The sequence below is a fragment of the Tursiops truncatus genome, chromosome 9 (genome assembly GCF_011762595.2).
Source record: "Tursiops truncatus isolate mTurTru1 chromosome 9, mTurTru1.mat.Y, whole genome shotgun sequence".
NCBI classification, from domain to species: Eukaryota; Metazoa; Chordata; class Mammalia; order Artiodactyla; family Delphinidae; genus Tursiops; species Tursiops truncatus.
In genome coordinates this window covers 99,037,183-99,058,966 of record NC_047042.1, presented here as the reverse complement: position 1 = coordinate 99,058,966, position 21,784 = coordinate 99,037,183, and the positions used below count along the sequence as shown (strand labels likewise).

Here is a 21,784-nt window from a genome sequence, read left to right as displayed (position 1 = left end):
ACACGATTGTGCTGACTTTGGGGTTCAAGATGTTCCACTACATCAGAGCTCAACCCATGATGGAAAACTTCCTAAGGCGGGGGTCGGCTAACCGCGGGCTGCAGACCTAATCCGGGCTGCCGCCCGTTTTGCATAACCTGTGAGCTAAAAAAGGGCTTTTACACGTATTGAAGGGTGAAGAAATCAAAAGAAGCAAAATGTTTCACATATGAAAAGTACATGAAATTCAAATTTCATAAAGTCGTATGGGGATGCAGCCTCGCCTGGCACCTGCATCTTGTCCACCGCGGCTTTTGCGCTGCAAGGGAACCGTTGAGTGGCTGCAATGGAGACCAGATAGTCGGCTAAGCCTGAAATACTACCCTTACAGTCTGGCCCTTGCCAAGCCCCGCTCTAACAAATTCCAGTTCCTTAATTCCCCAGGCACTGACTCTGCACAGACCCCATTCCTCTTCTCCTCACCCCCAGGCCCCTCCCCCTTTCTCCCTCAGCCTCTTCAGGCCCCAGAGACCACCCCCGCCCCCCACCGAAATGTCCTCATCTTTCTCTCTTGCGGGGGGGGGGGGGGGTGTGCCTTTTAATTTTTTTTTCCACATCCCACAAGGAAGTCAGAGTACGTTTCTGAATACAATAAGGAATTCCACTACCAGCTTTTAATATGACATGTTTCTCTCCTCAACAGCAAGGCTGTAAAAAGTAGGTCACAGAGGTGAGATGCTCACACAGCGTGACAGTCCACTCACTTTCCTTCCTGCAAGCTCCCTAATATTTCACGACTGTATCCAGTTAGTTTATTATTTGCTTTCACCATTTTTAACAAAACAAAAAGGGAATTTTCCTTTGGATTTTATTTACCTAAAAAGCAACTGAAGAAAATGGATGGTGTGTCTGGTGCAAGGAAGGGAAATTGAAAGTGAAACTACACGAAAAGCAAATAAAGTTCCTTATCAACATAGACAAAGATACTGACTCTGAAAAAATGGAAGCTGATGGCAGGTATCATCTGAAAATGCTCAGCATTCGTGAGTGCTACACAAGCTAATTAAAATGGCAACAAAACTCAAAAAGCATATAACAAAAACAGCAAATATTCCGATGTGAGAAACGATCCAGTGTTTGACTCGCAGGAGCGCCTTGAAGGCGCCGTTTCTCTGGGCCTCTTTCAGGTCTTGCTTTTGCTTTGCAATATGCGACCGCACCTTGGCCAGGTAGCGCACGTGACCTTCTCCATGGGGGTCGCCCCCGCCCTGCTGGAGCCGCTGTGCATCAAAGAAGAGGTCGTTGCTGAGGTAGGCGCCCTGGAGCTCCCTCTCCAGCCCCTCGACCACGGCCATCAGCTCGGCCAGCTGCTTCCTCTGCTCGTCCCCGGAGGCCCGGTTGCTGAAGGCGCAGTACCTGTGCCCGCACTCCCGGACCAGGGCCCTCAGCCTGACGTTGTCTGTGTTTGCTACGTAGTCATGCAAGGATCCGTCCCCCAAGTCCTCCTTGTGGGTGAAGAGGATGACCGTGTGTCTCAGGGCTCTCGCCCCAAAGACCTCCTTCACCCTGGTCACGGCCACCACGTCCTGCTCTGTGAAGCGCCCCAGCTGGGTCACCAGCAGCAGCACGTGAGGCCCCGGGGCCGAGAGCAGGTAGCAGTCCCCGATGTTCTCGTACGCCTCTTGGTCCTGGGCCCTCGCCTCAAAGATGGGGGGCGTGTCCACCACCAGGACGCTCCTCCCATCCCACGTGCCCGTTGCGCCCTGACACTTCCTGGTCACCGACTGGGCCGCCAGCCTGGACTCAAACACTGGCTGGCAGAGGACGCTGTTCCCGGTGGCGCTCTTCCCACTGCCTGCTTTGCCCACCAGGATGATCCTCAATGAGGACGAGGTTGCAAACAGCTTATTTTCTATCCCGCCTATAAAAAAAAAAAGAGTTTTTCGTGTTTTACTAAGTCAGTGATTTAAAAAATTTTTTATTTTATCTTGGAGTTTAGTTTATTAACAATGTTGTGTTAGCTTCAGGTGTGCAGCAAAATGATTACTCTATACATATACGTGTATCTATTCTTTTTCAAACTCTTTTCTCATTTAGGTTATTTCGGAATATTGAGCAGAGTACCCTGTGCTATACAGTAGGTCCTTGTTGGTAAAGTTAGTGATTCTTAAGATTTTTAGGTCACGGACCTTTCATGGTATCTCATGAAAGCTATGGACCTCTCTCCCTGCCAAACAGTGATATTTAAATACATACAAATGTTTGCAGACAACTTGAGGCGACTCTTGAATGGCAGGAAGCCCACACTGGGAGCCCGAACTTGGACGCATAGCCAGGAGTAAGAACCGCTACACTGTGAAGGATGCTCCAGGGACTTCGTCAGGACCAGGGAAAACACAGCTTTCAGAAAGCTGGTCCCTGAGCTTTTCCAGGGATCGTGCTTAGCCCAGTTTCATGCTAAATAAACGTGAGATTAGAAAGAGGTGGAGGATGAGAAGTCATCAGTGAGAAACTATGATCACCTCTCTTTCACCCACCAATTAATTCCCAGGTACACAGGCTGCCAATCACATTCATCTGAACCTTGGGGGTAAAGGAAGTCTCAGATGTCAGAGCTCCAGTGACCTACCACCGAGAACCAGCTGAATGTCCCCGGGTTTCCTCTTTTTGGGTGGGGAGTTGGATGTTTGAACGTGAGCCTACAGAAAGCTTGTCGTTAAAGTCAAGGACGGAGTCTTGTGACGGGACACGCTGTCCCAGAACATACAGTTTCGATTGTAATACTTGGAATTAATGATGGAATGTTTTGGTTTAAAACTGTTTGCACCGTAACTGCTTTTATTGCTAACCGCCTGACTTGGCTGCTGTGAAATTGAGCTTTTCTTGCCAGCATAATGTGAACAGGAAGACGCTGGGTTCCGGATGGCCGACCCAATAGTTCAAAATTAGAACGAACATCCTGTTACCCTGGGATATAAACACCACACCCGTACAAGACTCGGGGTCTCACCCTGCTTTTGGTGAGGCCCCGATCGGTTTGCGCTTTTGTGCGTAATAAACGCCTATCACTAATCTACTTTGGATTTGCACTGGATATTGGTGTTCTGTCTTGGTTCTGATTCCTCTCTGAGGGAAGTTCGCAGGTGTGTGTGAGACCGCAACAGTCTGACAGATGACCCTGGATCGGTGGCTGAGGAAGAAATGATAAGACCATCATGTGTAAGAAATACATGCATTGGAAAGATCGTCAATTTGGCTGATAGAATGACAGGAAATTAGAACAAAAGTGGTGTTGTTGAGGGTGACCCTGCATCAAGAGCTAAAATCTTCAAGGGATGAAGAGAGTGAGAATCCGAGGATTTCTGGAGTTCTTAGGAGCTCAGATGAATTAAGTTCATTTTAGTCTCCTAAAATCTGTTATTGTTATTCCTTTTACCCTGTGTTGGTTCTTCCCTTTCTTAAGTATCCTGGATTTTTTTTTTAGCAAACACGATTTACTAAATCTTTATGGGGAAGTTTTCCTCTTTTCAGTTGAGTGCAGGCAGGGAAGGATATCATTTTCACAGTTCGTTTCCAAGTCCCCTGACCTCTGACTTGAAGTTTCATTTCCTCATTTCCCATACATCACGGCACAGGGGAGAGCTTCACACTCGGGTGTGTGTGCTGTGATGATGGTGGGGAAGATAAGAACATGATAGCTGCCTTTTCTTCTGCAGTGGAAAATAACTGGGTTTCTTTTCTGTCACTGTGTTTGAGGTGAGGGAGAGGAGGAGAGAAAACAGTGACTCTTCCCTGATGCCTAGAGCTCTTGAGAATTTGGAGGCTTTCTTACCTTCAGCCATAGTCCCGTATCTGCTCCTCTGAAGCCCTTCCATTCTCTTCTGGAATAAAAAAAGGAAAGGAATAAAAAGCAGGTGTCCATATGGGACTTGGTAAGGCCTGAGAACACCTCCAATTCAGACAGCCAAGAATAATTATCCTTAGATGAGCCGTTTCCATCGCTAATTTTTTAACTTATATTTTACTTTCAAATATCCATATATAACTTTAAGCAAGCCAGGTGATTCTAGGTTATATTAACACAATGAACTCCTGCTTTTTCCTCATCCTATAGGAAAGCATGAAATGTTTGAAAACAAGTCAGTTGATTATCTCCCCTCTACCTGAAAAGGCATGAAATAAAGAAAGTCTTCTTCTGTGGAATGAGAAGCAGGATTTTGTTTATTGTTTTATTATTACTATTATTATTGGAATCAAAGTAAGCAAACTTGCTAGACTAGAGAATAAAAATTGCCTTGCTGTAAATGACATTGGCTTGTTTGAAGTACTGGCCATTTCCAGCCCCAGAAACTCTTTGTACCAGATGGATATCCCAGTGGCAAAGAGGAAAGTACAATGTACCTTCCAATGGGAGTGTGGAATTGGGGATCCAGGGCTCCTGTGAGGACGGACATGAGAGGACGAGGTAGAAGACGGAGGAGCACGGCCACCACCCTCCCTCCCCTCTGAGCAGCTGGTGGAGAGAAGCTGGTGCCATGACTGAGGGACAGAGTCAACATTCAGGACAAATTCAAGGTAAATTCATTTCCTGCTCAGTTTTAAACCACATGTCTTCCCTTGTGGGTCTCCCAATAACCACTTAAAAATTTTTCCAGTAGATACACCCAGAAATTGGCAAAACTATGGGGATAAATGTTTCATTCAGATGAGACATAATATTGTGTCGTTCTTCTTGGTGCTAGAAAAGGTGAGCATGCATTAGAAAAGGCAAGCATGCAATGTGCCACTATAATTAAGATGATCTCCGAGACTGTATTTTATTTATTCAGTTTTAAAGATTATGCAGTTCTGAAGCAAACATTTTAAGGGGAGAAATACACAGAGTAATGAAACAAATGCCCACTACTTGCAGTGAGCAGATCTAAGTATTTTGGCATTTTCACTGCTGCTGTTTGGTTTGACTGAAAAAGTTAAAACATTACACATATAGTTCCATTTATTTATTTTTTGACTCCCCCCAACCCGTCTCATTCTCCCTCTTCCCTTCAGAGGCAACCAATATTCTGAGATACACATGTATGTATAGGTAATATATAGTACTTTTTGGTATTTTAATCTTTTATGTCAGTGATGTTATTTATGTAGCATTTTATCCAACTCAATTTTATTAACAAACACTTGGTGTGCCAAGATACGTGCTTGCTACTACAAACCACGCTGCAGAAGAATCCCCCTACACGTCTCCTTGTGCACGTGGACGATTGCTCTGGGATATGTAGTTTCCACCTGACAAGATACTGCCAAATACGACTCCAAGAAGCTTGTGCTAAGTCATGCTGGCAGCAGCCATGGGTGAGAATCCCCCCAATCTTCACCTACGCTTGGTGATATTAGATTTTTAATTTTTTGGTCACCCTGATGGGCATATCTTAGGATGTCTTAATTGGTTTAAAGGTGCAGTTTATTGATTAACATTGAATTGAAAACGGTTTTCATAGTTCATTTGCTATTCAGGTCGATTCTGTTATTTCTACCTCTTTCACATGCTTCTGTTCACTCAGGAGGGAAGACTAGAAATGGCCCTCATTAGGGAAACCAGCCCTTGGCACATGCTCAGAATTTATTAAGGCAACTTCCTTCCTTCCTTTCCTTCTCCTTCTGCACCACTTTCCTTTCCTTAAGCCCAGAGAAGAGCATTTTCCTCACCACATTCTCCCACACGCTGTCCTGGCCTCTGGTCAATAACACTCCAGCTTTTGCTAAAACTGCTCAAATCCTCTGACATCTTTTCTACTTCAGACGGCAGTTGCTATATATTGGAATCAATATATCGATGTGGTAAAGACGATGACGACAGTGGTGACAATGTTGATGATGAACTTTACCATGGTAATAATCCTCTGTGCAGCCGTTTGTAATTTTCAAGTTTCTTTCATGTCCGTTCTTTGAATCGTTCTCCTAAATTCCCTATGATGTGATCAAGATAGGTATTAAAATTTCTATTAAAATATTAGGAAACTGAGCCTCAACTGACCTGCCCACGATCACACAACTTCCATGGAGCTAAGACCAAAACATGGCTCATTTTGCCTGTGTATTCTCCTAGATTTATCAGGGTGGAGAAGAGATTATACAGTCAATGAACCTCTTGGAACACCACATACCATGCTGCCATCCATGGTCAGGACATAAACTGAGGCAGGCAGGCTGGAAGCTTACCCTAAAACTAACAAAGGGAACTGTATTGCAAAATCTTGAGTGCAAAAAAAAGATTATTCAAAGGTAAAATCGCAGGGCCAGAAGTTGCTCGGAATGGAAGTATTTCAGTTTAAAGCAATCTGGTGTTTTCCCATGACTTGATGATCAGTGTGACCCAAATGGAGCTCTGTGGCCTCACAAAAGCCAGTCAAAGTTCAGGTTACATTAGCAGAGGCGCGCACGGTCCTCCTGAACCGTCTTCTGAGTGGGTCAGGCTGCCGGGGAGACACGTCCCACCGAGGAGTAGATTATTTTGGACAGATATTAACAAATAATAAAGTGTGCAGAGGCTAGTCAGAAAGGATATTGATGGAGATGCTAAAATGAGTCATAGAATATTAAAAGGACAGAATCAGCCTAGGAAAAGATCGGGAAACATCCTAAACTCGAAGGAACGTGACACGTGTCAATCACATCGTAGACAGAAGAGGGAGAATCGCGAGTGGAGGCAGATTTCTTCTCCACAAGGAAAACCCTCTTAATCTTCCCCCAGGCGGGATCAGGAATCGTGAGAGAGTCGCGGGCAGCATGCGGGCAGAGATTATAAGAGTATCTGACAGGAGCAGCAGGAGGATGTAGCTTAGGTAGGAGGTTGAAGCCAATGAGCACATAATGTACCTCCTGATTTGTACACGACACGAGCCTGATTTTATCTTGACGGCACCTTACTTTATCAAACCATTGGAAAGCAGGCTCTCTCATGCTGTTTTAGGAAAGATAAAAATACTTTCTGTCTGCCTGATTCATATCCTCCTTCGCCCACCTGCCCCCTCCCGCTGTTTCCTGGTATCACTTGTGTCAGAGTTTAGCGTTGTCATTTCATAACGCGGCTCTCACAGGAGCTTTAGCAAAGGGTTGGTTCCTGTACACACTGGAATCTGTCTGCCATACGGTCGAGTTCGACATCGTGTCGTAGGAAAAGCGTGGGTATTTGGGGGAGAATGGGCTGGTTTTCAGATCAATGGGACAATGTTCACTGAGAGGTTCCGTTTGGAGCACGTGGCTCAATGAGGGCGGGAACATAATGACCCCGAACTTGTCCTGTGGACCCCTAGGAATAGACTCCCGGTACCCAGGCCTCAGGGGGCGTGGTGCTTGTCAGGGATGGGGCGGGGCTGGTGCGGGGAAGTGAAGAGCTAAAACTGAGACGTCCGCCCCACCTAGTTCGGGCACCTGGTGAGTTTCAGTTTACTCATCTGTCAAATGGGATGAGAATCTTAGTGAAGCTTTATGAAACCCCGTGAAGCTTATGAAAGTCAGAAGAGCTAAAGAAGTAGGCAACTAGACGGAAAAGACCTCCACGCTGTGGAAAGCTGTGGGCCGTGAACGCGGGGTGAGCGGTTCCCGAAGCCGCTTCCCTCCCGCTAGGAATCCGCGGTTGCCCATAACGCTCACCATCGGCGCCCCGTTTCACTGATGGGAGAGCCCAGAAGTACGGTAACCGGTGTCAGATCCCACGAGAAATCAGTAGCCCTGACTCAGCCGCGGCCTCCAGGACGCGTCCCCCCTCCCTGGCCTCCACCCAGGACGCTGGGACCCCCGCCGGGTTCCCCTTACCAGGCGCGGCGCTGCGGGCTGGGTGCCGGCGGGTCGGCGCGAGCGCGCGGCCGAAGGTTCCAGGGCACGGCTGCAGGGCAAGAAGGAAAATGGGGCTGACGGAGTGCGCCCCCTGTCCCCGCAGTTGGGGACACCCCCTCCGGATGGGGCGAAACTGCTGCTGCGGAAACCGGAAAGCAGCGAGTTCGGAGCGTGCTTCCCCCGTAATGGGATGCTTCCTGTCGGAGCCCGCGAGCCCCTCGCCCACTCCCATTTCCTCTTTAAGACGTGTGCAAAGAAGTGATGTTTGGAGCGTGAAAGAGAAGAACACGGGCCCCAATCCCCCCAGTTCCCCCGTTGCTAAAGACCCCTGTTGCCTCCGCGGGCGTGTCGTGCTCTCCGGCCACCATTCCCGGAAGATCAACGTCTCATCTCTCCTGTTGAGTCCAAGTACCTCTCACTCTAACACAGACCACGCTGACCTGAGTCTCCCTGTGAAAGCACCTACAAAGAGATCTACTGAGAAAGTTAGTTATTTTCTTTGGCACAGGAAAGAATCACTGGCTTCTCAGGAAGGAGGACTTGTCTACCTTCGTGCAAAGCTGGAGCCCAGATGTGGAACAGGTTAGAATGGAGCCTTCCTCCTTTCCAGAAACTCCCCAGGGCTGGGAGGCAGAAAGTGACTACCCTTGTCTTTTGTTTCTTGGGGTTGGGTGTCTCTTCTTGGGGGGGTGTGTGTGATGTTTGAGGAGTGGTAAGCAGTTCTCTTCAGCGTATCCATGAGCTATTTCGCCAGCATGTGGAAGAATAGATCTTAGGTGTTTTCAGATGTAGTAAATCAAGGGATATACACGATTTAACACTATTTCCAAAGTAAAAAGGAGTGCCTGAAATTAATGGTGTAGAGTGAAAGGAAATATAAAATAAATAAGAACTGGGCCGAGAAAGAGATTGAATGTAAGGTATAAAAATAATGAAGACCCCAAATAATGATTAAAACAAAATACTACATCATTTTGGAAGACAACTACTTAAAAAAAAAAAAGAGGTAAAAGACAAATTTAGAAAAAATCTCAAAATATTTTATTGCTGGAATAAGCAAGCGCAAATGCAGTTGTATAAGAAAAGGCAAACATTGCCACTATCAGATGAAGGCTCCCGGGGCAGAAAAAAAGAGTCTTGGGTCATAGTCTAGCTCTGGCTTCCCCAAGGAGTTATAGGAATTCCTCTTCTAGGGAGTTCAATCCATAGGATATTCTCTGGAAGGCGTAGTGGCATCTGCCCAGCCAGGTGATGAATATTGAATATTGTACAAGAATTGAATATTGTACAATAATGAATATTGTACAAGACTACGTAAGAGAGAATGCATTGTTTGAAATCTTCTGCTTGACAAACTCATCTTGGGGGCTTCCCTGGTGGCGTAGTGGTTAAGAATCCGCCTGCTGATGCAGGGGAGATGGGTTCGAGCCCTGGGTCAGGAAGATCCCACATGCCGAGGAGGCTTAGTTAAGCCTGTATGCCACAACTACTGAGCCTGCGCTCTAGAGCCTGTGAGCCACATCTACTGAAGACCGCGTGCCTAGAGCACGTGCTCCACAACAAGAGAAGCCACTGCATAGAGAAGCCCGCGCACTGCAACAAAGAGTAGCCCCCTCTCACCGCAGCTAGAGAAAGCCCATGCGCAGCAATGAAGACCCAGTGCAGCCAAACATATAAATAAATTAATTAAAAAAAAAGAAAAACTCATCATGACCAAAAACAACTCTCAAAAGTAAGTCAAATATGAACCTCTTTATATAAAATGACAGTTGATCCAGGCAGCAGGGCATGGAAATATGAAAGAAACTTCATCAGCACACGATCAGCGAATTTTTATTCTGGAAGAGATAAAAGAAAAGGTGAGGAAAAAAAGGAAAAAATGAGAGGACATGTAAGTAATCAAGATATATATGTGTATATATATATATATATTCACTCAAATAGACAGTTTTTGAGAAGTTATAGCATTTTGACCCTGTGTCTGGTTCAGGAAACTCTTCCTATAGGACAATAAGGAAAAATAAGTTCCAGTTCTGATTTGCCACGTTTTGCCCTTAGAAAATCACTTGACTCTCAGTACATTACTTTCCTCTTCAAATAAAAGGCTGTTAATGATAATTACCCTTCATACCTCATGAGGTATTTTTCATCATAAAATATTAAGGCAATAAATTGTTATTATATTATAGTGTTCTCTCTACAGCTTCTGTTTTCTATTTTATGATCAGTCTTATATTATTTTGTTTTATGATCTATCTTGTATTACATGTGTAACATTAAATTGTATATATTTTAAATTTTTTGGGCTGCCCGCGCATCACGCGGGAGCTTCGTTCCCGACCAGGGATGGAACCCGTGCCCTCTGCAGTGGAAGCGTGGAGTTTTAACCACTGGACCGCCAGGGAAGTCCCTAAATTACATTTTAAAAACTAAAAATCGTGTCTTCCATTTACTTATGAGTCATGTTGCATAGTTCTAAATCTAAGGATTAGAAACTAGGAATATTTTAGAGAACAAATACAACTTTGACTGCACTTTGTAAATATATTTGATGACTAATCATGCCGACCTTATATTACCACTAGCTCCCAACTCTATACATAGAATAATGTGGAGTAGTTATTATTATGAAGAATAAATGCGGAGTATTCGTGAGTGTGAAATTTATGTATTTATGAGTATGAGATTTATTTATGAGGATTATTATTATGAGAAGTTTCTTCTTAGACTTTTTGTTTCTGTACTATATTCTTATGGAATTTAACCTACAAAGTGCTTTCACTCATGTTACTTCATCATACATGAAAGCTATAAGGATTAATATTAATATATACATCTCAAGAAAAGCTGACTCCCCTTGTGCCCAAGGTCCTGGAGCAAGTTCATAGGGGACCGGCTTTGTCACACAAGCCCTCTGCACATCTCCTGCTCTTTCCACTGTCCCCCACAATGGTCCTGGTGATGCCCCAAGCAGGGTGTTTTACCCACGGATGTCAAGCCTTCCTCTGGTCCTACACATTTCTATGTGCTACAGTCCGCATGAGAATTTTACAATCCTAACACTCATATTTATTTTAAAAATCACATGTCCATTTACAAACAAGACAAAAATAATAAGCAATGACAGAAACTGGAGGGCATATGTGGACACCCTGACGTGAGAAAACGAAAAATGAAAGAACAAGCAGGTTACAATCAACCCCATGGTAAGCGAAGTCTTTGGCTTACAACGCATGCTCATGCGCACGTGGCCCTGGATGGGCAAGCTGCGGACACAGGCGGTCTCCGCTACGTCGGCCCCTTCCTGGGGCCCTCAGGGTGTGGAAAGAGTGCCTCCATGACTGAGAGTTCCTGCATGGGCCCAGCACGACGCTGAAGGCAGGAATTGATCATGGACTTTTTTCCAGCCAGGCTTCACAGAGCCCAACTCCCTGCCCCACTACTATGGCCCTCAGGTACCCCCCCCCACCCAGCTGCAGGCCACTCTAAGCCCATAGTCATCCTGAGTCTCTGCAGGCCCTTAACCCGAGGTGGCATCGAAGTGCATGTGCATAGGCCCCTTCTCCACGTGGAGCTGGGATGGCCCTAGGATGCCTGCGCACAACCTCCCGGCCCTTAGCACCCCTGAGCCCTGGTAGTATTGGGATATCTGCCTCCTCCTGTATCCACACCTCCTAACTAGCACATGGCTGATAGAAAGACTTCCTTTAAAGTGTTCTGTCACATTCAGAAATATGGAAATAAACAGATCCTAGCGTTTGCTTACACAACGTAAGGCTGGCATTCACAGACTTATGTGGGTTGGCCCATCCCCTGTAAAAACCCCACGGTACAGCCACACCTAACCTCCGGTGCTCTGTGGCTCTCTGCCGATGACCCTGCCACCCCTCTCTTCTCCATTTTGAGACAGGCGCTTTATTATTATTATTATTATTATTTAAAAATCCAGATAGATGACTACATTGAAGACATTGCATGTTATTTTCCCCAAATCTTACTTCATTTTGGACAGACATGAACCCTAATACATGCTAGAAAGTTGGAAACTGTGTTATTTTCAGTGTAGTTACATTTAACTTCTTGGTACTAAGCCATTGTACTGGTAAATAAACCGATGTATCAGAAGTAAACATTAATATGTATGACTGTGACATCTCTTTCCTTGATGATAATAAAAATTTACAAGGATCAGGGGCTTCCCTGGTGGCGCAGTGGTTGAGAGTCCGCTTGCCGATGCAGGGGACACGGGTTCGTGCCCCGGTCCGGGAAGATCCCACATGCCGCGGAGCGGCTGGGCCCGTGAGCCATGGCCGCTGCGCCTGCGCATCCGGAGCCTGTGCTCCGCAACGGAAAAGCCCACAACAGTGACGGGCCCACGTACCGAAAAAAAAAAAAAATTACAAGGATCACTGAAGGGAGATATCTACCCATAAGAACCAGAAAACATCAAGAAGAGAGAGTGCAGGCTATGCTCTGAATGTTTGTGTCCCCCTCCCCAGCATTTACATGTTGAAAACCTAATCTGGAGAGGATGGTATTAGGAGATGGGGTCAGCGGGAGGTTACTAGGTCATGAGGGTAGATTCCTCATGATTGGGATTAGTGCCCTTGCCAAAGTGCCCCTTCCATCCAGGTGAGGACACAGCCAGAAGCTGGCAGTCTGCAATCTCAGAGAGGGCTCTCCCTCCAACCGGACCGTGATTTTGGACTTCCAGCCTCCAGAAGTGTGAGAAATAAATGTCTGTGGTTTCTAAGCCATGCAGTCTGTGTTTTTTTGTTTTTTTTTTTTTAAATAGCAGTCCAAAGGGAGGAAGGCAGTGTCTAAACAAACAAACACAAGCTCAAAATAAAAATAGCTGTTTTCCCTTTGCTATGAACCCATTTTCTACTAAAAATCACCAGTCATTCCACTATTTTTCAAGAGAGGACCGAAACATCAAGCTAACTAACACGTTTTAAGGACGTTTTAAAATTGCACAACTTTATTTTAAAACTGTTTACTGGAGGAAATATGAAACTCTTGAAAACTGATTCCTTTGAAATCCCCCTTCAGACTCAAGTGTTCAGTTCCTTTCTTGCCAGGTTACCTGCAAGACTGAATATCACCCTGTCACGGCCTCTGGCCGGTGCCTGCAGAGCAGGTAGAGCAGGACCAGGGCGCCCATTAGGGTGCACACGCCCAGCTTACGCCAGTTCCCCCGCGCCTTGGGCCACCGCCACAGCCAGGTCAGCGGCCAGCGCTCCCGCCGCCTCTGCTCGCAGAAGGCCACTCGCTCCGCCACCCTGCGCAGCCTCTCCGCGGGGTCCGCGCCCCCCAGGGCCTGCGCCAGGCTGTACAGGTCGTTGGTGTAGGGAGCGCCGCCGTGGTGCCTCACCAGCTCCTCCACCAGCCCCATCAGCGCCATCACCTGCGCCTCCCGCTTCCCGCCGGCGGCTCGGTTGTCGAAGGCGCAGAAGCGGTCCCCACACTCGGCCACCAGCTCCCTGAGCGCGCGGTTCTCGGTGTCGCGCACGTAATGCTGCAGCGAGCCGCCAGCCAGGTCTTCCTCGCGGGTGAAGACCACGATGGTGCGCGTCACGATGCCGTCCCCGAACAGCGCCTTCACCCCACTCCAGGCCTGCTGGTCCTGGGCCGTGAAGCGGCCCAGCTGGGTCACCAGGAGCAGGGCGTGGGGCCCCGGCGCCGAGAGCAGGTAGCAGCGGCCTCTCTCCGCGCAGCCCGGGTCTGTCTGGGAGACTTTGGAGCTGAAGAGGTCCGGGGTGTCAATGATTTCCACGTCCCACTTGGCCCACCTGCAGCTGCCCGTGGCGCAGGTCCGGGTCACCGACGTCGCCCCGAGCCTGGAGAGGAAGCGCTTCTGGCCCAGGATGCTGTTTCCCGTGGCGCTTTTCCCAGTCCCTGACCTCCCGGCCAGGAGGAGCCGCAGCCTGGGCTCCTGCAGGGCAGACTCGCGGGCTTCTAAACCTGTGAGCACCAATGATCTGTAAGCTCCCGAACCTGAAAGCACATATCCTGGCACCCGGGTCCCCTGGATGCCTTTGAACAAAGGAGAACAGAGTGCTTCGACTTCTGCTTTTCGGACCAAACCTTTACTGAGTGCCCTGGTCGGAGATCTGTGAACTCCGGGGGATCTCTACCCGTCTACTTCTTCCCTCTTTGGCGTCACACATGCACCTGTAGGTGCACCAGCACCCGGTGAACGTTTCTGTAGAGGACATCCCTGTATGATACAGGCCATTACTTCGTGTGACATGACCTGCCATCCACACTGCGCAGAGCTGCTCCCTATTGGACAACTTCAGTGGCCTCTGCCTTACTTCCCCAGATACCCTCTTACTGAAGATAGGCAGGAGGGGCAGTGGGCCTGGCCACGAGGGCTGTCTGCTGTCCCACACCCTCAGTCTGAATCACAGCCCCACCCCCGGCCAGCAGTGTAACACTGGGAAGCTGCTTAATCTAAGTGCTAAACCTCTCCTGCACAAATGGGATCATTAATGTAGCGCCGTCCTCATAGGGCTGTTGGGAGGATAAGATGAGACCATCTCTTCTTCCCTCCCTCTTTCCCTCCTCATCCTCTCCTCTCTCTTAGACCTGCTGCCTAATAAGATACCTGGTTAACCCTCCATCCTTGTTCCCTAACACCTTCTACCTGGTGAGTCATGTTCCCTCTAGTATATAGTTGGATTCCCTCTACACCCCCTTCTGTGGAGATCAGAGGAGGTTTATTCATTTTACCTTAGGGACGGAGGTGCAGGTTAGTCAAAGAACTCAATATCTCACAGCAGGTCAGGGGCAGAGATCTAGGTCAAATGACAGCCCCAGGGCTCTTGCTGTTTCATCCCAGCATCGAGAAACCTCTGGGGCTTCTCTCTGTCCAGTGTTGAGTTAGCCCATCCCCCTTACTACCCAGAGCTCATACCTGGGGGCAAACACGCGTTGTGAGGCATGTTCTTACCATAGGCGTTTTCTTCATCTCTTGCTGTTTTCTGTCCTCTCATGATTCCCTGAAAGTGTCCCCAGCACAAGTTATTTATTTTTTCATTCGTTCACTCATTCATTATTCATTCATAGGTAAAACTACCTACTAGGTGTCAGGCAAAGCCCAAAATGCTGGTGACACCACAGTGAAAATGTCATAGTTCCTGCCCTCTCCGAGCATCAGAATTTAGGGAAGACAGTGGAAGAGCTCAGTCTGTGGTTGGGACGATACTATGAGAACACCCGGTGAGCTTGTGCTGTCTTTTCAGGGCCTCGAAATGCACAGAGCAGAGGGGAGATGACAACACTTACTCTATGTCAATGAATAAGCTTTTGATGTTCATTTTCCCAGGTAATTCTATGTCAGTGACGTAAGTTGTAGAAAATAAGTTTTCCCTGGAGGTTCAGCAGCTGGGGGTGGGGTGGGGGGTTTGTCAAACCCTGAGAACAAGAAAGTTTGCTCACTGACTTAAGACCTACCTTAGGGTTGTTGGCCTGGGAAACAAGAAGAAACTTGGAATTTTGGTTTTGGAAATCAGAAAACAGACATTTTTCCCAAGCTGACCTGGAAAGCTCCTGACTCTGTGCTCAGAAAACCACAAAATTTGGCTCGTCCTAATACGTCTAGGAGGTGGGATCCAGAAGGTGGAGGAGGGAGACCCCGAGCTCACCTGCCCCCATGAACACATCCAAGCTACAGCTACGTACAGAGCAACTCTCTCTGAGAATGACCTGAAGACTAGCAAAATGGCTTTTCCACAATCAAGGCTGTAAAGAAAGGACCACGTGGAGTCTGGTACAGGGGCAGAGACGCAATCTAGTTGGGACCTGAGTCCCTAGTGGGGACCTAGAAGTGGAAGGGCTATCCCAGGCTTGGGGATCCTCCCTGCGGAGTGGGGGGTTTGAGCCACCTACTAGGCACCGCAGGCCTGGGCTTGACACTGGGAAGATGAGCCCCCTTAGCTGGTTTGAAAATCAGTAGGGCTTACTGGAGGGCTGTAAGAACCTGACACTCTGGTCTTGAAGAGCACAAGCATGCTTGCTCTCAGTCCCAGTGCAGAGGCAGTACATTGAAGACTGCCTGGTGCTCTGGCCAGCCTGCCGGGACTGCCCCAGAGCACCTCCCAGCCCTCTCCAGGCTCCCATTCCAGCCCCTACTGCTCCAGCACTGCCCCCCACAAAGGCCGAGGCTGCCATTGCCAGTGGGCATATGTGCACCAGGGAAGGAGCAGAGAGAGCTCCGGTGTGTGGCTCCAACCCCTCTGGCTCTCTATCCTGCCTCTAACCAAGGGGTACACACTGAGGAAAAAGCAGAGGCAGCTCAGAAGTGCAGCCTCAGGCTCTCAGGCCCTGGCCACACCCCCAGCCAAGGTGAAGACTGTCATCACATCTGGGGGAAGCCCAACTCCCTTAGGACTCCTGCCCAGCCCCTTGGTCCTTGACTCCTCCCACAATAGGCTAACAACTAGCCCTGAGCCGAGGAGAAGCCCTGGCTGGCACCTGGCTCTGGCTCTAGCCCTCTGCCTCCAGCCTTGCTTCCCACCAAGGTGGTGGCCGCCAGCACACTGTGGGAGAAGAAGCGGTCCCCGCTCACTTCACGTCCAGCTCTCCCACCAAAGCCACTGGTGACAGGCACACTGCAAAGGGTTGCTACCCACAAGGACATGCCTTTGAGACCTGGACAGGTAACCGTTTCACCTAATTTCATAGAGACACACAGAGAAAGTCAAACAACATGAGAAAACAAAGGGATGTGTTTTAAATGAAAGAACAAGATAAAACCCCAGGAAAAAACCCCTAATGAAACAGAGATAATAATTTACCTGCCAAAGAGTCCAAAGCAATAGTAATAAAAATGCTAACTGAACTTGGGTAAACAACAGATGAACACAGTGGGAACCTCGGCAGAGAATTAGAAAATGCAAAAACCAGTCAGAGCTGAAGAATACGATAACTGAAATGAAAAATTCGCTAGAAGGAATTAAGAGCAGATTAGGCGATGTAGGAGAACACAGAAGACAGACTAGTGGAAATCATCCAATCAGTACAGCAAAAACAAAAACACATTTAAAAAAATGAGGAGAGTTTATGGGACCTCTGGGAAAAGGTCAAGTGTGCTAACATTCACATGATAGAGGTCCCAGAAAAAGAGAGAGAAAGGGGTAGAAAATGTATTTGGTGAAATTGTAATTGAAAACTTTCCTAACCCGAAAAGGGAAACAGATATCAGGTACAGGAAGCACGGAGCACCCCTGTCAGAATGGTGTCATCCGAAAACAAGAAACAACTGGTGTTGTTGACGAGGATGTAGAGAAAGGGGACCCTAGTACACTGATAGCAGGAATGTCAATTGGTACAGCCACGGTGGAAAACAGTATGAAGGTTCCTCAAAAAATTAAAAATAGAACTACCATATCATCCAGCAATTCATTCCTGGGTATATATCCAAAGAAAATGAAAACACGAATTCAAAAAGACGTGTGCACCCTGATGTTCATAGCAGTATTATTGATAATAACCGAGATATGGAAGCAACCTAAGTGCCCATCAACAGATGAATGAAAAAGGTGTCATATATATACAGATAGGTAGATATAATGGAATATTACTCATAAAAAAAGAATGAAAAAGATAAAAAAGAATGAAATCTTTCCATCTGCAACAACATAGATGGACCTGTAGGGGATTATGCTTAGTGAAGTAAGTCAGACAGAGAAAGACAAATGCTGTATGTTTCCACTTATATGTGGAATTTAAAATAAAGCAAACAGAGGAATATGACAAAACAGAAATAGACTCACAAACACAGAGAATAAACTAGTGTTTACCATTGGGGAGAGGGGTGGGGGAAGGGGCAAGATGGGGAAGGGGATTAAGAGGTACAAACTACTGGGTATAAAATAACTAAGATACACCAATGTAATGCACAGCACAGGCAATATAGTTAATTAATATTTTATATTAACTTTATATGGAGCATAAGTATAAAAATGCAGAATCACTATGTTGTATACCCGAAAGTAATATAATATTGTACACCAACTATACTTCAGTAAAAAATAAGTAAATAAATAAGTCTAAATATAATCTGTGTGCTGGAGAGACCGGGATGCTCCCCTCCAGCTCTTTATGTTCTTGCCTCAAACCTGAGGCTTTTTGAAGTAAAATACCCACTCCAACATTATTCAATACAATTAAACGTTCTGTGGTCAAGTTTGCCTGATCACACGAGTGCCTGAACACGACAGCACAGTCTCTCCTCAGTCTACTCCAGCCTCATTCCCACCTAATCCCCTCCCCAGTCAGCCCCTCCACAAACAGCAGATTTCAGGGCCTTTTCCAACCCACCTTGTGCATTCATTCCTAGGACCTTTCATCCCACCGCACATTTCTGCCTGAGTCCTGTCTGTGCTTCAACGTCCGTTTCAAATTCTACCTCTTCATGTCGCCCACCTGGTTCCTACAGGTAACTGTGTTCTCCCCCTATTGGCACCAACAAGGACGCAAAAGCAAAGGGAGAGGTTGGCTGAGTAACCTGTCTCTGGCCAAAGGACTCAGATGGTAGGTTTGCCTAGAGCTCAAGCCAAAGCTGTGGGTGTCTCTGCAGTAACGCTCCTGCCGCTGCCCCCCCCACTCCGTTACCCACCCCACCCCCATCACCCCACCCCCCCAAAGCTTCTGTAAAGTTTACCCCAGGGCTAAATCACATAATGTGATTCCTTATTTTGTGTCTAGAAATCAACAAACTCCCTTAATTGACACCAGAGCAGCCCACAGAGCCCAGTTTGGGGAGGGGAGCAGATGTTCAAGTGATCATGTAGGGCAAGGGTTGAGGACCAAGTTCGCAACCTTAGCTGTCTCTTGCACTATTGTGGATAGCGCTAAGGAGAGTGGAGGTTTTAGGAGGGTTCAGCTCAGATATATACAGAATTTTCACTTTGTAACTTGTTCTGAGGTTAGCTTCCCTTATAAGTCCCCAGGAATATCTTTTGCATTTGCTGCACATGCATTTGGGGAGTGTTCATTGCCTTCTGCGGTAGTTCCAGCAGAAGGACTAAGGGAGTAGGGAAGGAGAGAGAATTTAGTCCCAAAGAAGAGCATGTGCGCTGCAGAGCTCGAGAAGATTACCTGTTCTTCTGAACTTACTGTGTTTGACACTCAGAACAACCTTACAAACCTAGAGGCACATGAAGTTACCGTTTCTAGATCCTGCCCCCCTTTCACATACTTACTAGAACGCAGCTGCTCACTCAGCCAGCTTCACACAGGCAGAGCTCTTCCTGTTCCCCACAGGTCCTGCTCCGGGCTGGTTCCTTTTCCTTTGTGCTCACCGTTCCTGCAGGATTGGCGACAGGCTCTAACGCTGGCTCCCAGAAGCTCCTGACCTACCGCCTGCCCTTGGACTGTGGGTGCAGTGGGCGGTTTCCTCTCCACACATGGAGGAAGTCTCTGTGCCTCTCAGACCTCAGAGTTCAGGAAGCTCAGGGAGGGGGGGCCCAGTGGTGATGACTTAAAGAGACAGAAACATTGGCCAGTGAGGTGGTGGGTGTGCAATGTTGTCATTGCGAATCCCACCCGCTGCTTTGGGCTATGGTACTGTTTTCCAGAGGTTCCTGTGACACCAGCATCTTGTCCCTGGCAGGGTCTATAACCTCAGCGGGGAAGAGCACTTTAGGTTTCTGAGGACTCGTTTTGTTTCTGACCTTTGACCAGCAATCTTATCTCCAGTTGTCTTTTGCTTTTCAGGCATTTTTTTTTTTTTTTTTTTTTTTTTTGCGGTACGCGGGCCCCTCACTGCTGTGGCCTCTCCCGCTGTGGAGCACAGGCTCCAGACGCGCAGGCCCAGCGGCCACGGCCCACGGGCCCAGCCGCTCCGCGGCACGCGGGATTCTCCCGGACCGGGGCACGAACCCGCGCCCCCTGCATCGGCAGGCGGACTCCCAACCACTGCGCCACCAGGGAAACCCTCAGGCATTTTTAAAAAACAAAATAAAATGGCCTTCCTTCCCCAAGACAGGAATTTGAGAGGAATCTCTGAGTGAACCTCAGAGTGGACAATGCCACCAAAGTGGTCCTACCTGCTAGGAACATCACACGCAAAGTCTCTTCATTCTGAAAGAAAAGGAGGGCTTTTCCAGCTATTAAAAATAGGACAGCCGGCAGAAGACAGAAAATTTTTATACGGGGCTTAACCTAGCCACCTCTGTTAGTACCTCCAACTCAAGTGACTGTTTCTCCTCTTAGGAGGGTCATGAGAAGGTGAGTAAAATAGCCAATCATTGTGTGGAGAGAAGTATTTTGGTGACACATGCCCTGGACCTGGTTAGATTATTAACAAACCGTGTGATCTTGCCTAACTCACTTCAACCTTCTGGAGTTGACTTTCCACGGATATAGTGAGGGGATTAACTTCATCTGAAGCTAATGGGCTGGGGTGTGATGTTCACCCATTCCTGCCAGCTCTTTAGTGAAGAACCCAACTCCCACTGAACTCCACCTGGTCACCCCCCCCCACTCTGCCCCCTGCCCATACCCTCCAGCTTTACTGAGGTATAATTGACATATAACAATGTATGTGTTTAAAGTGCATGATGTGTTGATTTGATACACTTTTATATTTCAGAAAGATTACTGCCATAACATTAGCTAACACCTGCATCATGACACATAATTACCATTTCTTTTTGGTGGTGAGAACATGTAAGATCTACTCTCTTAGCAATTCTCAAGTAGATAATATAGAATTACACTATAATCACTGTGCTGTGCATTGGATCCCCAGACCTACTCATCTTCTACGTGGAAGTTTGTACTCTTTGACCAACATCTCCCCATTTCTCCCATTTCCCAGCCCCTGGTAATCACCATTCTACTCTCAATTTCTATGAATTTGGCTTTTAAAAATTCCACATAAAAAAGTGATATCATACAGTATTTGTCATTCTCTGACCGCTTTGGCTATTTGAAATATTTTGTGCTTCCTTACAAATTTTAGGATTGTTTTTTCTGTTTCTGAAAAACACCGTTGGAATTTTGATAGGAACTGCATTGAATCTGTAGATGCTTTTGGGTAGTATTTTAACAATATTAATTCTTTCAATCCATGAGCATGGAATACATTTTCATTTATTTGTGTCTTTTAATTTCTTTTATCAATGTCTTACAATTTTCATGTGCAGGTCTTTGACCTCCTTTCTTAAATTTATTCCTAGGTGTTTTATTCTTTCTGATGCTACTGTAAATGGGATTATTTTCTTAATTTCTTTTTCTCATAAATCATTATTAGTGTTTAGAAATGCAACTGATTTTTGTATATGATTTTGTATCCCACAACTTCATTGGATTTGCCTATTACTTATCACATTTTTTGAGTGGAGTCTTTAAAATTTTCTATATATAAGATCATGTCGTCTGAAAATAGAGACAGTTTTACTTCTTCCTTTCTGATTTAGATGTCTTTTATTTCTTTCTCTTGCTAATTGCTCTGCCTGGGACTTCCAGTACTATATTGAATAGAAGTGGTGAGAGTGGGCATTCTTGTATTTTTCCTGATCTTATAGGAAAAGCTTCTAGCTTTCCACTGTTGAGTATGATAGCTCTGGGCTTATTGTATATGACCTTTATTATTAGAGGTTTGTTACCTTTGTATCCAGTTTCTTGAGAGATTTTATCATGATATGTTGTTGAATTTTGTCAAATGCTTTTTCTGTATCTATTGAGATGATCATATGGTGTTTTTTTTTGTTTTCTTTTTTTAACGTCTTTATTGGAGTATAATTGCTTTACAATGGTGTGTTAGTTTCTGCTTTATAACAAAGTGAATCAGTTATACATATACATATGTTCCCATACCTCTTCCCTCTTGCGTCTCCCTCCCTCCCACCCTCCCTATCCCACCCCTCTAGGTGGTCACAAAGCACCGAGCTGATCTCCCTGTGCTATGCGGCTGCTTCCCACTAGCTATCTATTTTATGTTTGGTAGTGTATATAT

General features: G+C 46.7%; 1 protein-coding gene across 1 annotated transcript; it reads right to left on the bottom strand.

Annotated features, from left to right (window-relative positions):
* Positions 1 to 626: 626 nt before the first annotated feature.
* LOC109547070 (GTPase IMAP family member 8) lies at positions 627 to 19,278 on the bottom strand. The gene is made up of 7 exons (XM_019933948.3): positions 19,026 to 19,278; positions 18,142 to 18,276; positions 14,771 to 14,819; positions 12,929 to 13,851; positions 7,795 to 8,133; positions 3,812 to 3,860; positions 627 to 1,900 (listed from the first exon to the last, which is right to left on the bottom strand). The coding sequence occupies exons 2-7, from the start codon at positions 18,148 to 18,150 to the stop codon at positions 1,014 to 1,016; spliced, it is 2,256 nt and encodes a 751-aa protein (XP_019789507.2). The 5' UTR covers positions 18,151 to 18,276; positions 19,026 to 19,278; the 3' UTR covers positions 627 to 1,013.
* Positions 19,279 to 21,784: the final 2,506 nt, after the last annotated feature.

Coding starts and splice junctions, on each gene's coding strand:
- LOC109547070 (XM_019933948.3), bottom strand. Junction 8,134..12,928: donor GCAGGCACCGGCCAGAGGCC/GTGACAGGGTGA, acceptor AGGGGTCTTTAG/CAACGGGGGAACTGGGGGGA. Junction 3,861..7,794: donor AGCCCGCAGCGCCGCGCCTG/GTAAGGGGAACC, acceptor TTTTTATTCCAG/AAGAGAATGGAAGGGCTTCA.